The 16,078-nt window shown below is 40.0% G+C and overlaps 1 protein-coding gene across 1 annotated transcript in view; it reads right to left on the bottom strand.

Annotated features, from left to right (window-relative positions):
• Window positions 1-9,038: 9,038 nt before the first annotated feature.
• The window catches only part of EIF2S1 (eukaryotic translation initiation factor 2 subunit alpha), a 344,364-nt gene continuing 337,324 nt past the window's right edge, over window positions 9,039-16,078 (bottom strand). The window contains exon 7 of the mRNA XM_044073507.1: window positions 9,039-10,145. Coding sequence (XP_043929442.1) covers window positions 10,020-10,145 — 126 coding nt within the window. The 3' untranslated portion in view covers window positions 9,039-10,019. The remainder of the gene's footprint in view (window positions 10,146-16,078) is intronic.

Genomic DNA, 16,078 nt, shown 5'->3' with positions numbered 1-16,078 from the left:
GTGCTGCTCACACTAAAAACTTTTACCAAACACTCCAGAGACACAACTCCATTCTCTGACTTTGTTGTCAGACATGTACTTCCTTTCACGACTACCTTTTGGCATAACTGCGCAAAGTATCTACACCATCATAAGCACACTTCAAGGGAGGTAACCTCAGTGGTATAGCCAGTTAACATACATGTACCTGAGAGACACTAAAATATTTGCAGGGCTTTGTTGCAGATAGAACTCTGATCTAAAACCATGTAGACTAAACCGTTTAGTGCTGGGACAAGTAATGCTGCAGGAACATACCCTTTTAAATCAGTAAACATGTCTTGACAAAAGCAAAATTGCTGCAAGAATAGACTTAATAATTTTAATGGAAGTTAAAGAAATAGCAGAATTAGTACAAATTACTACCAAATTGCTTCATATGTCTCATCAGTCTTCTGTTTTTTGTTTTTGATGCCAATGAATCTGGACATAGACTATAACCATAAGCCAAGTTTGAGGTTAAAAACTGCTATCTAAGCCAAAGACGATCACAACACAACTAAAAATGCAGTGTAATCCCAAATGCACAAAAACAGCAATGCACTAAGCTGAATGTGAATGATGTTATCTACACGGAGGCTGAAGATATAGTGAACGTAATGGCTGATAAATTTAGCTCTAACTTTACCCGGTCTCCTTCCCTCCCGTTCTGCAAAATTTACTTGAAACTGGCTTGCCTCCAGTTATTACACAAGACAAAGTCCAAGTGCTATCAAAAGCTAAAAATACTGCATCGACTGGTCTTGACAATATCCTTGGATGCATCTTGAATAGCATGAAGCATTATTTTCTACATCCCTAACACTGTTCAATCTCAGCCTCCATGCAGATTTTGTACCACACAAATGGAGGACTGCTACAGTCATTCCCCTGCATAAGAGGACCTTTCACAAACCCAAGCAATTACAGACCCTTAAGTCTGACCAACCCTGTAGACAAAGCCATATAATGACTTATGGAATTAATCAATCAGGACATAGGGATTCTCCAAACACTGGATCTGTCTCAGTTTGCATTCAAGGGCGGATCAAGCTGACTCAACCTGATGGATTTTTATGAAAAGTCTACCAAAGCAGTAGATGAAGGCAAAACAGTTCACACAGCATACCTCAACCTGACTAAAGCTTCCCCAACTCAGGCATAACAGAAAAGCTAAATAAATAGGGAATAAACCCCTATATCACCTACTGGATTACCAACTGGCTCACAGATAGGATACAGATAATCAAAACAGAGGTAACCTCCACAAACAGACCAGTCACCAGTGACGTACACCAGGGCTCTATGCTGGAACCTCTCCTGTTTGGCATCTACTCTTCTGAAGTAAAAGCTAATACCAAAGGGCTCTGGCTGACTAAGTTTGCAGATGACTGCAATGACTAAGTTTGCAGATGACTGCAAGCTAGAAGCAGTCAATGAATCCCCAACAGATTTGGCCAACCTGCAGGAAGGTTTGTCTCACATAACTGGTGATAACCGTGGACAAACTAAATGCCAAAAATGCATTACTGTACCCTGTGGGAAGTCATCTACTCCTGGGAACTACCACATTAACAATGCACCCCTAAGAGGTGACCTAGTTAGTTAGGATTTGGGAACTTACATGGACAGTGACCTAACTTTTGACCAATATGTGCCTACTGTTGGAAGAAAGTCCCTCTATGTTGCACAACTTATAAACAACAGAACTGTGTCTAGACCTAGGGATGTCACTGCCCAGTTTACTCAGCCCTCATTAGGCCAATCATTGAGTATAATGCCCCCTTTGTCATGTACCTGTCCAGACACATGCAAAAACTTCAACCACAGAGATATCTTACTAAAAGGATACAAGGCTTAAGCAACATGTCCTAAGTGGACTGACTCAAAGCCCTGTCACTATACTTGGTATCCTATAGACTGCTAAGAGGTGACCTCTGTCTGGTATACACAGCATCCTCTGACCCATTACTGATGGATTTGCTGCATATCAGCAAGTCAAATGGCATCAGAAATACTAGGTCTAGGGATCTAAACATCTTCTGCATCATAAACAGAATGATTTGGAGGGACAGGTATACCTCACAGAGGATACTCCTGCTGTGGAACAGACTCCTTGTCCATATAAAACAAAGTTTATCCCTGTCTATATTCAAGCAAAACTTAGCTCTATGAATGGGAAACAATTATTTGCTTTAGGACTGCAACCTGTACTACTAATGGACAGAGGCAGCTCCTAAATGCTTTATTCCCACACATAGGTCCCCACAAAGTATCCATGGTATGATCCTAGTTATTCTCAGTAGGAGTAATACATAATTATTGACCACAGGATGGTTATGGCCAGTCTATAACAAATTGGGATTGGTTACTTCAAGCACAAAAAGGGAAACCGTCTCGGCTTAAAATGAGCTTTCACGAGAGCCATAAAATTGAGCTGCTATTTTGAATTTGAGAGTCTCATCATTTTACTACGTCTTCCCATGGAATTGAAGAGTTCCTTGTAAGACAAATCAGGTCTTAATCTATAGAATTTATAGTTTTGACATGGAAGATGGCTGGATCTAAAGTGATCACAAGTAATGCCAATAGAAGATGCTTGTATATGCCTAACTATAGACATAAGCAAAAACAAAAACAAACAAAAAAATCTGTATTTCAGATTATGACTTCATATTCCTGTTTTTGGAAGTCTGAAAGGAAGCATATTCCTGTTTTTGGAAGTCTGAAAGGAAGCATCTTCCTTTGAACCACCACTGGAAATGGAAGCCTTTTTGTGTTTTAAAGTCACTGACTGCTCTAAACATGTGCAAACAAAGGTGCTGGCATACTCTTGCCTTCAAACCCAAGTGGTGGTGAAAATTCCACTTCTCTACACAACATATCCCCATTTTGGGGAGTTGCCCAAATGAAAGCAGCTTCCTCTGTCAGAACTGGAAGCTATATTCATTTAAGTTCATTGCCTCTGCCTCTTTGTAGATTCTCTCCACTCTCTCTACACTGGTTTTCTTACATTTTTGTTTGATGTCAGACTTCACTATCTCAATTTCTTATATATAGGAGTAAATCAGTGAGTTTTTAAAGTTATCATAGCTTAATAAATTGCTGAGACATGCACTTGAAGTTTACTGATAATTTGTCTGGCTCCATGCTATTCAGAGAAAAATTTCTGACTGATCCATATGACCTGTGCTTGACTGGCAGCAAAGGCATAGGAGAGACAGGGTGGGGGAAATGAGATTGACCAGCTGGTGCCAGCTACCTATCTGGGGGGGAAAGGGAAGTGACACTGGCCTGCTGTATTACAGACATCTGCTAAAAAGCAGCTGCATCACTGCCAGTATCAGCCTTGGGTGTTACAGCAAATGAGGATACACAGCTGATGAAAACTTGGGGACAGGAAAAGGGTAGTGAGTGTGAGTAAACCCAAATGTTTACAATCTGCAATTACACTGACTGCTCCTGAAGATGACAGGGCTAAGACTGCTGTCATGTAAGCCAAAATGCTACGATTTACAGTTATGACTGTCCTCAAAGAAGAAAGGGTCATAACAAGCCTCTCTATTAGCTCAGACTGGGAAAGCTAAATCTTTTTGTGCCCAATCAATTAAGGAGAACTGGAATCTTGCAAATGAGACAGACAACTATAAGATCTAAGTCCCAAAATGTCAGAAGAAAACACTCACATATCTACTGTGGGAATTTTAGATTTCTTTATCTGACAGTCAAATGCAGTCTTCTCAGCAAGTGCTGGACCCAAAAGATTCCAAAAGGACTTCACTGAAGGATACTGCCTGGTCTTGATTTTAATTCTAATCATGACACTGCACAGTGAGGGCATCATACTTCTTGAGCCAAGGAAGAAGGTGTCTTTAGATTATACAGATGGCATTCCCAATAATGAGTTTCATCGGGAAATAATCCAGATGTGCTGTTCTTTCTCCTCTAAACACTTATTCAGATGTTTCAAGTAGGGTTTTTTCAAAGGAGGCATCAATCAATGACAAACTGTTCAAGAGTACATAATATCCTCAATTACAAAGGTCTTTGATTATACCTAAAATGGAAAGAGGGAAGGAGACCCCTGGCCCCGAAGCTACAGATTCTGCATACTCACAAGTAACATACATGGAATCAAGCATTCAAGGACTGTGGGTTAGCTTCTGGGCAAAGCAACACAAGTGCAAGGGGACCCTTGATAAACGTAACATGAGGACAAGTGAAGCCTGCACCAAGGCAATTGTTGGCATTAAACTACTAAGTGTGCTTTTGTCCACAAAATGACAGAGTGCCTGTGAGAGGTCTAACTACCAAAGCCTAGCACAGAAAAACTAACCGAACAGTCACTAGCTCTGAATGCTGGCACCAATCTCTAGTTAAAAGACTCGAGACACCAATCCCTGGAAGCAGGGACATCACATGTTGCAGCTGTTCGACCAAAGAATGGGATGCATTTACACCACAAGACAACTACCCTCAAGTGGTTATCCGGGGGTAGCCTCATGAGTGTCATTGTCTGTTAAGGCAGAACAGTTTTGCAGACCCTTGATATCTGAAGACAAGGAAATGACACATGGGGACCATGGTGCCACCTCAGGGGAAGGGCATGCTTACACCACAGGACAATCAGCCTGAAGTGGTTATCAGGGGTAGCCTCATGAGTGTCCTTGTCTACCAAGCCAGAACTTTCTTGCAGACTCTTGATATCTGAAGATGAGGAAATGACACATGGGGGACCATGATGCCATTTCAGGGGAAGGAAATATTCTCATAGCATAACACAATGCATCATGCAGTGCACTAGGAAAAGGTGCTGTGACCACAAATAAGGGGTCTTCAGAGAAAAACAGCTGAATTCTGCAAGGAAGAAAAACAAATACTCCTACCCAAGCATCTTAACACAAGAATTCTAGACAAAACCAAAAATATAGTGGTGGAGAGCCCAAAAGTAAGGGACAGATTGTAAATACTGCTATACTAAACTCAAAGTTGCTGAAATAACATGCATTTATGAAGGATATAAAGTCTGAAACTGGTTTTCTGATTTGCAAGAAACCACAAATTTTATGATGGACAGAACAAAATTAAGAGGCAAAAATCTGGACATTCTGTGGAACTTTAGATAGCAGAGAGGTATGCTCCAATCATAGATTCATTAGGGAGCATCCAAAATTTATTGGAAAGTGCAAGAAACTCACCCAACTATGTACTTCATTACCAGCCTAACAGCCCTTCTAATTACCCTTTCACATGCATCACTTCCTCCTCAAACCTTAACCGTTAACTCATCACATACCATGAAAACCAATAACCATTCTCACTTTAATAGTTTCTCAGGCATCTTCCCCACAAATATTTTTCAATATGCTCCCCTACTACTCAACACCAGAACTACTACACACCTCAAAGAATACACCTTGCCCTATTCCTCTTACTTGTCCCCCTCCTCAAAAAAAAAAAAAAAAAAAAAAACTCAAAACTAAATTCCTACCTACTCTCAGTATGACTTCAGTGTGGAGACATCCACCCTAAACCAGGGCCCAATACTTACCAAGACCTCAGAAAATGTCCAAGAAACCTACATATGTCTCTAAACATTAGAAGCATTCAAAACAAAGTATCCCCCCTTTCATGCTTGGATAGATCAGCACAAACCAGACATCCTAGCCCTAACTGAAACCTGGTTAAACCCTTCAATAACAGACTCTGAAGTATTACCACCTAACTATGACATGACTTGACAGGCACCATAGGAAAGGAGGAAGAGTTGCTCTACTCTACTCCTACTCTATTAACATAACTCCATTCAAGGATAAAATCCCCACTTTCCCAAAAACTGAAATACTTATATCCTTCATAAACCTTAACAAGAAAATCTGCATCATTGTGTTCTACAGTCCTCCATGACAAACTATCCCCATTTGACGATAGTCTGTCTTGGAATTCTCAAACCATCAAGCATGAGACTATTATTCTAGGTGATGTTAATACAGACCGGCATTCTATCTCATCACAATTTCCAAATAGTATCCACCTATATGGTTACTCTCAACTAATTAAGTCCCCCCTACCACATACAAAATAAGGACTACACTCCACAATCTATCCTAGACTGGATACTGGTGTCACATCCAGCTAACTTCAACTCTACTGGCACACTGCCAAATACCCTCAGTGACCACCTACCGAGATTTACCACCAGAACTAATGTACACCTCCCTAATGTCACATACTCTAAAATCAGTTTGGAACCTAACCAGTTTTACCCAATACAAATTCAATGAACTATTCACAAAATAAACTGGTCTCCACTAAAACATCTCCCTTTAGATGAAGCTGTACATTACTTTACCAATACCTTCATAAAAAATACTAGACACTCTAGCTCCACTCCTCACAAAAATAATTAAAAACAATCTCCACCTTGGCTATCCAGGGCATGTAAAAATCTAATGAAAAAAAATGAAGCCTAGTCTCTAGACGCATAGAAAAAATAAAGCAGACCTAACATACTTCAAACAACTGAGAAACAAAGTAAAAACTAACCCAAAAAATTCTGGACCTCTATAGCCACCCTGCTCAACTCTGGTACAAAAAAAGAGCCTTGCCTCTCACTTAATGTTCCTCCATCCCAAATTGCCAAAAACTTTACCATTTCATACAATCCATAATGGAAGTGATCTCCAGTACCCCCTCCTCATCTCCCCCAAATGATCACCCTAATGCTAGCACCAATCACCTCCAGCATACCAGCCAAAAACTGCATCTGCAAAACTCAACAGCATTTTCATTGCAACCAGTACCTACAAGCCTAATAAAAAAACTCCTGCTGAAACTAAAACCCTGCTCTACCTCTGCTGATAACCTCCCTCCCCATTACCTTAAATTAGCTGCCAGTTCTATAGCTTACCCTATCAGCACCTTGCTTAACAGATCCACCTCAGAAACTACAGTACCACAGATATAGAAAATGTCCTATTATCAACCCTAGCCACAAAGGTGGCAAAATCCACTGAACTGACCAACTTCTGACCCATAGCCATTTTATCGCCCATCTCAAAAAATATTAGAAAAATGTATACATCAACAGTTCATAAAATATTTGTTGCAAAACAACCTTCTTACACATACACAATGTGCTTTTTGCCCTGGCCACAGTACATCCACAGCGCTTTTATCCTTCACTGAATTTATTAACAGAACTTGAGACACAGAATACGTAATTGCCTGATATATTACTTGACCTTTCTAAGGCATCTGATACTCTCTCTCACTCCTTACTCTGATGCAAGCTCTCAAATCTTGGCCTTTCCCCTCCCACCTTACAATGGTTCCACAGTTACTTGGCACATGCGAAATCAAGCAACAAAATGGCTAGACAAAATCTCTCTCTTACTAGACACCTCTACTGGAGTCCCTCAAGGTTCTACATACGGTCCCCTGCTCTTCAACATATTCACAAATGACCTTCATACTGCTTCAACTACTGAAACCCACACAATATGCAGACAACTCTACCATCATATGCATCTCTTCTACACTACCTCAACTCCACTCGGTCAACATGCATGTTCAGCCTTCAAATCCTAGCTCTCTGCCAATTATTTCTAAATCCAAAGAAAACTAAACTCCTACACTTCTGCCAAAACATCATTCTTTTGGCACAAACCAATTCAAAATATATGCTGCTGCTAACACCATTCTAGAAATCGTGCATCACACAAAACTGCTAGGATTAACCATTGATGACTTGTTAAAGTTTGATCTCCATGTCCAACAAAATATAAAAACACCAAAAACTTGGCATGTTATACAGAAACAAAAAGTCTTTGACCACATCAACCATGATCACCCTTGCAAAAACTCTCCTGCTTCCCTCCCCTTCTATAATATGCCCCTATTCTCCCCAACTTGCACACTTCCATAAAAACTAAAATGGAACAGTGCTATAACAAAGTGGCAAAAGTTGCTACAAACTCCAAAACCAGTACTCACCATTGTATACCTTTACAAATGCTGGACTAGCTAGAACTCCCCAATCACCTCCTTTATATTCATCTCACAACACTACACAACATAATCGATAAGCCCCTTGCTTGTCCTGCCCTAAATAATAGACTCAAAACACTACAACCCCAGTAGAACCCTCAGATCGGAAAACAAGAAGTTCCTTGCTATCACTAAAGCTTACAAAATTGCATGGACAGAGCCTATACTCTCACAGTATTGCTAAAGCACAGAACTCCTTTCCAGTATTAACCAGAAGCATCACTGAACTAGCAGCTTTCAAAAAATCTCTAAAGCACCATCTTCAAAATTATTGACTGTGCTCACGCTTTACTCCTAGCTAATCTCGCTCATATTTTATTCCCTCCTATTTTTATATATTGCTCTACCCTTCAAAATTTTTTCTTTGACTCTTCATCTACACAACCTTTTATTACCTATGCTTAACAACATCTCCCCTTTAATATTCCCTAGATCTCTTAATCCACCTCTCCTTTGCCCTCTATCTCCAATACCATCAGCACATTAATTATAGTACTGACTACATCATAAACATACTCATATACTTTGTTGTATATCCTGTCGCCAGGGAATACTGCATGCTTTATATGTTTATATGACATCTCTGTTGCCAACATCTGATTATTCTTGTAACACCTGTAACTACTTACTGTACATTGACATACCTTAACAGACTGTAAAAGCCTCCTAAGGCTAGGTCTTACAACATGTATCTTAATTTTGACTTATTATATACATTTGATTTCCTCTGGTACTAAGGAAACCAGATTTCTTTTGTCTCTTCTGATGTAACTGTAATAATTTCTTGTATATATTGCTGTATGTACTGTTGGAGCTTTTCTGCCTGGGCCTCCAATGAAAATAGGTTCTTTTGACCCAGATGAACTATTCCGGTAAACAAACGACAAAATCAATAAATAAAACATAGCATATGCATCATTTAAATTTTGCTCAGTGAGTTTAACAATTAAAAAAAAGAGAATGAAAAAATATTCAGAAGTCAGCAGAAAATGTTTATTCTTACGTATCCTGCATAGCAGAGTCAGAGACAATGATGTGGGCAATGGCCCAAGTGAAGAATGGAGGCAGAATCTGTCTCTGTTCCAGAATTAAAAAAAATGTACACAGATCCCAATTTTACAAATGAAATATTCAGCCAGGACATCTTTTCAAAAGTGCACAGTCAATTACAGATATAAAAAGTTTTTCAAAAATGTCTATTGGTGCAAAGCTAAAAATCAATGTTTTACTGCTACCTTTTACTTTATAACTACAAGGCTTTGATGAAGAGTGGAAATATGGAACAAAAAGGAAGAGCAGATTCATAATATAAGGATAAACTGTACACCACTTTCTTTCTGGCAGAAAGGACATTCCCAATAGCAAACATTCCTTATGGAATGCAAAACATACAAATAATTATAGCCCAGTATAAGCCACCTGTGCGAGTGTGAGTGCATGTGCTGAACTTCACTTTCTTGCTTTCCTCTTCTGCCCACTTATTTACCTAAAGTGAGAAAACAGTAAATAGAAGCAGCTGGTCCTCCTTTCTTTTTTATTTGAGATTTAGTTTCAGCTGCAGTCCTTGTACAAATATTTTTTTCTTTCCAGGAGGTTTGCTTAGTGGTTTCTGAAAAACCACATTAAAATGCATTCCATTTAAAACTGCTTAAGCAGTGCAAACAGTTTATATCTGTAAATGACAGCAGTCAGCCCCAGTGCAACCTAAATCCAAAACTTGATCGAGAGAGCAACTCCTTTAAAAAAAATAAAGGTTGCAACGCCACCACATCATGGAAATGATCGGCATATTAACATTTTTGAGCAACATTTTAGGATCTATAAATACACAAAAATAAAGCACTGTAGGTTTGGAAATCAACACTGAGGATTTTCAGTCTATGGTGCAGCTCTGATTTGGAGAACCTTCATTTATGGTCTCTAAAACTCTTCTCTTCGGCTTAAATGGCCAGCTAATCTTCTGTTCTGGCTTCCATCTCTTCAGCATCATCATCTCCATCAACTTCTGCATTTTCTCTCTCTAGTCGTTCCAGCTGTCTTGCTAGTTCTGTCTCATCCGTGTCTGTCACAACCTTGGGCTACAAAGAAATATTTTTAGTGACTTTCTACTTCAACCTTCTACAACTTTGTAGAGCATGCATGATTCTGCCATAGTCTGTAAGGTTTGCAACTGAAAGCATTCAAAACATGCAAGGGGAATTCAAGATCAATATTCAACTAAACTCAAACTTTGTTAATGCTCTGACATTTAATAATACACAATGGGACTATAAACAAATATAAAACATGTAAAACAGTTATGTTATTTATTACTTTACATATTTATTATTTCATGATACACAGAGGCGGTTCTTAATAGGTAAATAAATGGAATGCACTTCTACCACTTGATTCCAGCTGTATTTTTTTTTTTTTTTTGAAGCTTAGAATGTAGAGTTAACTTTCAAGCTGTGAATTACTTGGCTTAAAAAAACATTAGACTGCCATAACCCCATGCTATGTGTGACTAATTCTTTTTTCCACATGTATATCAAAATTATTTTAAAAGAAGTTAATGATCCCAACTTTTTCGGACTATAGGGGAAGCTTATTCCATAATCTTGGAAGTTGCTGCAAAATGTACCAGTCAAATTTTTAATGTTAATGGTCCCCTGGATCTGGTTTATTTCAACAGTGTTTTCCAGGCACAAACTTTCAAACAGAACCATATTAGATATCCCCTTATAAGTCAAACAAAAGTTACTTCTTACTAATCTGCAAGAAATATGAAAGTTTATGAGATTTCTAAATAGTTACAAAATTTCCAAACATACGTCTGACACTGTGGCATAGAGGGATGAAGCCTCAACTACTGCCAAGATGACCAGAGTTTGAGTGGTGGCTTAGGCACTGTAACAGCCAGGCAGAAAATGATGGCAGTGAGCAGCCAATGCCAGATTTTCCATTCACAGGGGACAGAATAGTGGCACTGGCTGGCTGATTTCTACCAAGCAAGCAGAAAAGTACAGTTGTGTAAGAAAGTACCATATCAGTAGATGCCCTACTTATCACTGTTGCAGTACTCCTTACTATAGGGATATCCTCAACAGTAGCCATACATTCAGCTAGTATACCAAATCTTATGCCCATCCATGCACCGTACATCAAACTTGTGTCCTATGGCCGAAGCATAAAGTACATAAGTGACATATGAACATAAAACCTTCAGAAATGAATTGCCCCAAAAGAACACGAGCAGCAGAGAAGGAATAAAAATATACCACGTGCATCCAGAAATAAAAAAATGAAGAAAAAAAAAAGATGTCCTCCTAGCCAAAGGGGGGAAGGAATACTGCAACAGTAATAAGTAGGTCATTGCTGTTAAGCTTTTAATCAGTTGTATTATGTCCTTCCTTAATCACTGCTCCAGCAGTCCTTATAGAGTACTAAAGCTACAGTACAGAATGGGAGGAGGAAGAAGGAACAGAGAAAGAGGAGGATGGACTCTGTAAAACCTTTCAAGGCCCTTAAAACACATGCAACTTGTAGTGCTTATTAAAACTATGCAAAGAAGGAAAAGTAGTAGAATGGATCTAGCATTGAGACACTTGAACATCTCCAGAAGAGACAACTGCCTAGCAGAATGAATAAACAGAAGTAGGAATCTGTTTTCCAAGAAAAAGTAACAAAAATAAATGGCTTTAGAAATCCAAGAAATAAATGGTTCTCTTGGAAACTGCCAAATCCAATTTCGTATCCTGTCCTGAAAAAAAAAAAAAAAAGTTGCTCAGATTATCTAATATCTTTAGCCTTATCCAAGTAGTATCTGTGCGGTTTACACAAATCCAAAGAATGGAGAAACCTTTCATTGCTCTTTTGTGTAGAAGGAAAGAAGATGGGATGGTCTGATTCAAAGATACCTCATTAACAACCTCAGGCATCAATGTAGGATTGGTTCTAAGGGACATCCTGTCTCTGTGGAAAGCTAGAAAAGGAATCACAGCCATCATAAGAGCCTGAAGTTTAGAAACTCTTTTGGTAGAAGTCAGAGTCACCAAGACAATTTTCCAGGTACACAACTTCAAAGTGGAAGTAGCTGCTGGTTCAAACAGTGTAAGTCAGCTTTTCAAGAAGATAATTCAGGTCCTGAGGAGGAGGAATGTTTTTTTTTCATGGAGGACCAATTTAAAGGACTTCTTTTAGAAATTATTTGACCTTAAATCTAGAAGAAATTGGAGGACCCAGAGGCAGACAGCCAAAGATGGCTGATGAATGCACTTTAAATGAAATTATGTAATTACCATAATGCTAATCCACGTTGTCTTGTTCCGTCCATCTCAACAGATGGGTTTACTGGATCCATCCTTGGCAATGTTTTCAAAAATTGGATCCAGGGCTCTGGCTCCTCCCCCACCCATAACTCCCTCTAAGTCCCTGGGTTACCTGAGATCAAGTTAGCCTGCTTTTACCTAGTTCTCCTTCCAATATGCACATACAGACTCAAACCTATATAAATAGACAATAGCAAGAAGTAAACAGCCCTCATCAGGCCCAATCGATCAGTCAAGAACAATAAAAAATTTAGGGTGGAGGAAGGAAGGAAGTAATGTTGAAGGAATGAAGTAATGTTGAACTGGACAGAACAAGACAATATGAATCCAGCGTTATTGCAAGTACATAACTTTTGTATCCAATGTTCTCTTCTGTCCAACTTAACAGATGGGACAAAAAATTCCCCAGCTACCCAGAGTCTCTGGAGATCTCATGGGAGGACATTCTAAAGAATGGTAGAGCCAAAGGACACATGGGATCTTGATTATATATCTAGCTTTTAATGTGATACAAAAGTATGTACAGTAAACCAAGCAGTTGCAGCACAGATCCCATCGATTGGTATTCTGGCAAAACAAGTAGTGGAAGTTGTCACTGTCCGAGCTGAGTGAGCTTTGGGCTTGTGCATAGAGTTTACCCACTTTCCCTTACAAACAAAGGAGATGCAGTCCTAGAGCCACCTGGACAAAGATACAAACTCCTTACCTGAATATGACCTTTGAAAAGGAGAGAAAAAGCTAATCTTGTCTTTCTAATGTCCTTGGAGTGAAGCAAATAAAATCCGAGTTGTCTGCGAATGTGTAAAGTATATTCCCTTTGTTGGAAAAAATATGGAGAAAAAACTGAAAGGTTAAGCCACTTTCAGAAAAAATGAAGACTAGTGAGCAAAGATATCTTTATGAAAAAAAGATGTACAGAGGTCTGCAGGATAACACCTGTCATTCAGAAATCCTCCCAGTTGAAGTAAATGTTACTAGAAAAATGTTTTTCCAAGTAAGGAATTTCAATTCTGCTGAAGATTCTGGTTCAAAGGGGAACCTAGTTAAGGCCTGAACTACAACAGTAATGTCCCATGGAGTGATTGGCGGTCTGCTAAGGAAAGCTCCCTTTAGAAAAGCCTTGGAGATCTTCAAAGTAAGCAGTAGAAGTATGGCTTTCTCTTATGTGAAAGTTGAATATGGCTGCTAACTGTACCTTGATGGTCAAGAAACTAACGCCTTTCTGAAACAAATCTGCTAAAAAATCTAATGTGGATGGTAATGGAGCTGAGAAAGGATCCAAAACTTTAGAAAAAGCCCATATAGTAATTATTTTCCATTTGCTAAGGTAAATCCTCCTAGTGCAAGGGTTTTTTTTAGTGAAGACAGAATATGTTTAACTGGAGTAGACAGCCTGCTCTGCTTGACAGAGGATCAGTTAATTAATCAATGGGGCAGCGAAAGCAGACACACTCTGGCTAGGCTTATAAATGCCCTCGGGCAGATAGCCAAGTACCTACCTATGAACCTATGTGTCCTTAGTCATTATTAATAATGGAGGAACCATGCAGTCAATTCCAGAGTCTTTATGTCTCAGTGATGCTGAGTGGATGGGTGTAGCAGGAGGTCTGGACATGGATTCCAGAACCCAGGGAGGGTGTTTCAGATGAGGCTAGAGGAAGAGGGAGGAAATAAAACCTGCAAGGGACAAAAGGATCCAATAAGAATTACATTGCCTTGCAGTTCACAGCTTTCTGAATAAACCTGGTTATTGGGGAAAAGGAGGAAAGTCATTTAGGAGACCCGAGGACCATTTGTGAATCGAGGCATTCCGTGGTAAGTTCTGCCAAAATAAGGAGAAAGTAGTTGCTGCATGATTAGGTGAGGGGCAGAAAGTCTGCAGCAAGGCTGAGCCCAGTGACTGAAAATCATTGTTGCCACTTACTGATTAAGGGACCACTACTGGGAAAGAAGAACAGACTTGCTCAGCTTGTCAACCAGAACACTGAAGTCCCTGGAATATACGTTGCCACCAGAAAGCATAGGGAAGACACTGCCCATTACCTCACCCTCATAGCTTCACAGCATAACAGGTATGAACAGGTTTCCCTGCCTGTTGACATAACAAACCAATTTCATGCTGTCCATCTGAATGGATATCACACCCTTGGGGACACGGTCTTTATAACCTGCAACACTAGGAGGATCGCTCTCACCTCCAAAATGCTGATGTGGAGTCTGGCCTCCATCACTGACCATGTCTCTTGAACTACCTTCTCTTCATAATGCCTCCCACTCAGAAGAAATGTGTCCATGTCACAGTGGCTACTGGGGGTGGTAACGTGAAAGGTTGATTTCATATGACCATCAGGAAGGTCAACCACCAATGAATATGGCTCCTGCAAACTGAAGAGATGAACTGGGAGGTGAAGGGGTTATTGCAATACTGATCATTGAACAGACAATGTCCGCTGCAAATCTCTCACAAAATCTTGCCTGAGGTACCAATGTGACAGATGTAGCCACTGACCTCAGCAACCACAGAAATAGTCTTGTTGGAGGGGTCAAATGAGAAAGAAGCTCTGAAACTATATGACACAAGGACAGTACTCTGGATTCAGAAAGTCTGGCAATTTGTGAAGTTGAGTCCAGGCAGTATGCAATGCTGCCAGCTGGCTTTGACTAGATTGATTGGAATTCCCAAGTAAGGGGTTAAGTGGATCAAGAAGTCCCTTTACTGGATAAGCAGATCTCTAGTGGATGTGATGAGGAGCACTTGGAATCCTTGCAGCCTAAGACACGCTGCAATGACTGCCATGCTTTTGATGAACACTGTGAGGGCTGTGGCGAGATCAAAGGGCAGTCCTCTGAATTGAAAATGACTGGCTCCCAGACAAAAATGGAGAAATATTCTGCAATACCTCACTATCTTGATATGGTAGTTGGTGTCCTGGAGATCAGATACATGGACATGTTGGCTATAGACTGCAGAGAAGATAGTGGTGATTCCACTGAATTTTGGATGTCAACAGGCAGATTATTCAAGACGAATTTGGACAATTCTTTAGTCAGATCTCCTCTGGAATTAGGTCATATGGATCAGGTAATTCAGTTGTGAAGTGCAAACATCGCTGAAGCACAGGTCTTTCTCCCTAATCTGTCTGGCACCCTTGACTCAATTTTGGGGGGTTTGGGGTGGATGTGCTTTCTTCCAAGAGCTCCAATTTGGTGGCTGTCACAATTACCATGGCAGCTACCAAGGAACCTTTGCTTCAATGCATCTTGTTCCTAGATGCAACCTATATTTTGTCTAATTTCCGCTGGACAGGCTCTACCACATCGGGTTCCTTCCAGGCCCACTGAAAAACAAAGTGCATCAATTCATCAGTGGGTGGGGACCACCCAGGATGGATGTACGACAGCCAGCCCCAAAAGCCTCAAGGAATACCAATGACTCTTCTGAGGAGGGGGCTTCAGCAGACCCAATTCCCTCTCTCCTTCATTAATTCTAGAATACTGCAGAAGGAGATGTCTTCTATGGGAGGATCTAGGGGATCCCTTCTCTTCCTCTAAATCGGTATCCTCAGTGACAGACTCTGGAAATGAGTCAAGTTTCCTTCTCTTGCATGTTTTCTATGGATTCCCCTATGGGGGCTTCAGTGGAAGGGTCAGTACAGGAAGGGGAACTTGCCAAGCGAGAATCCTCAAAGCTGACTGTAACA

This window comes from Protopterus annectens, chromosome 6.part0 (genome assembly GCF_019279795.1).
Source record: "Protopterus annectens isolate FY-2018-M chromosome 6.part0, PAN1.0, whole genome shotgun sequence".
Lineage (NCBI taxonomy): Eukaryota > Metazoa > Chordata > Ceratodontiformes > Protopteridae > Protopterus > Protopterus annectens.
Note: the sequence above shows the minus strand (reverse complement) of the source record. Positions and strands in the feature narration are given on the sequence as shown.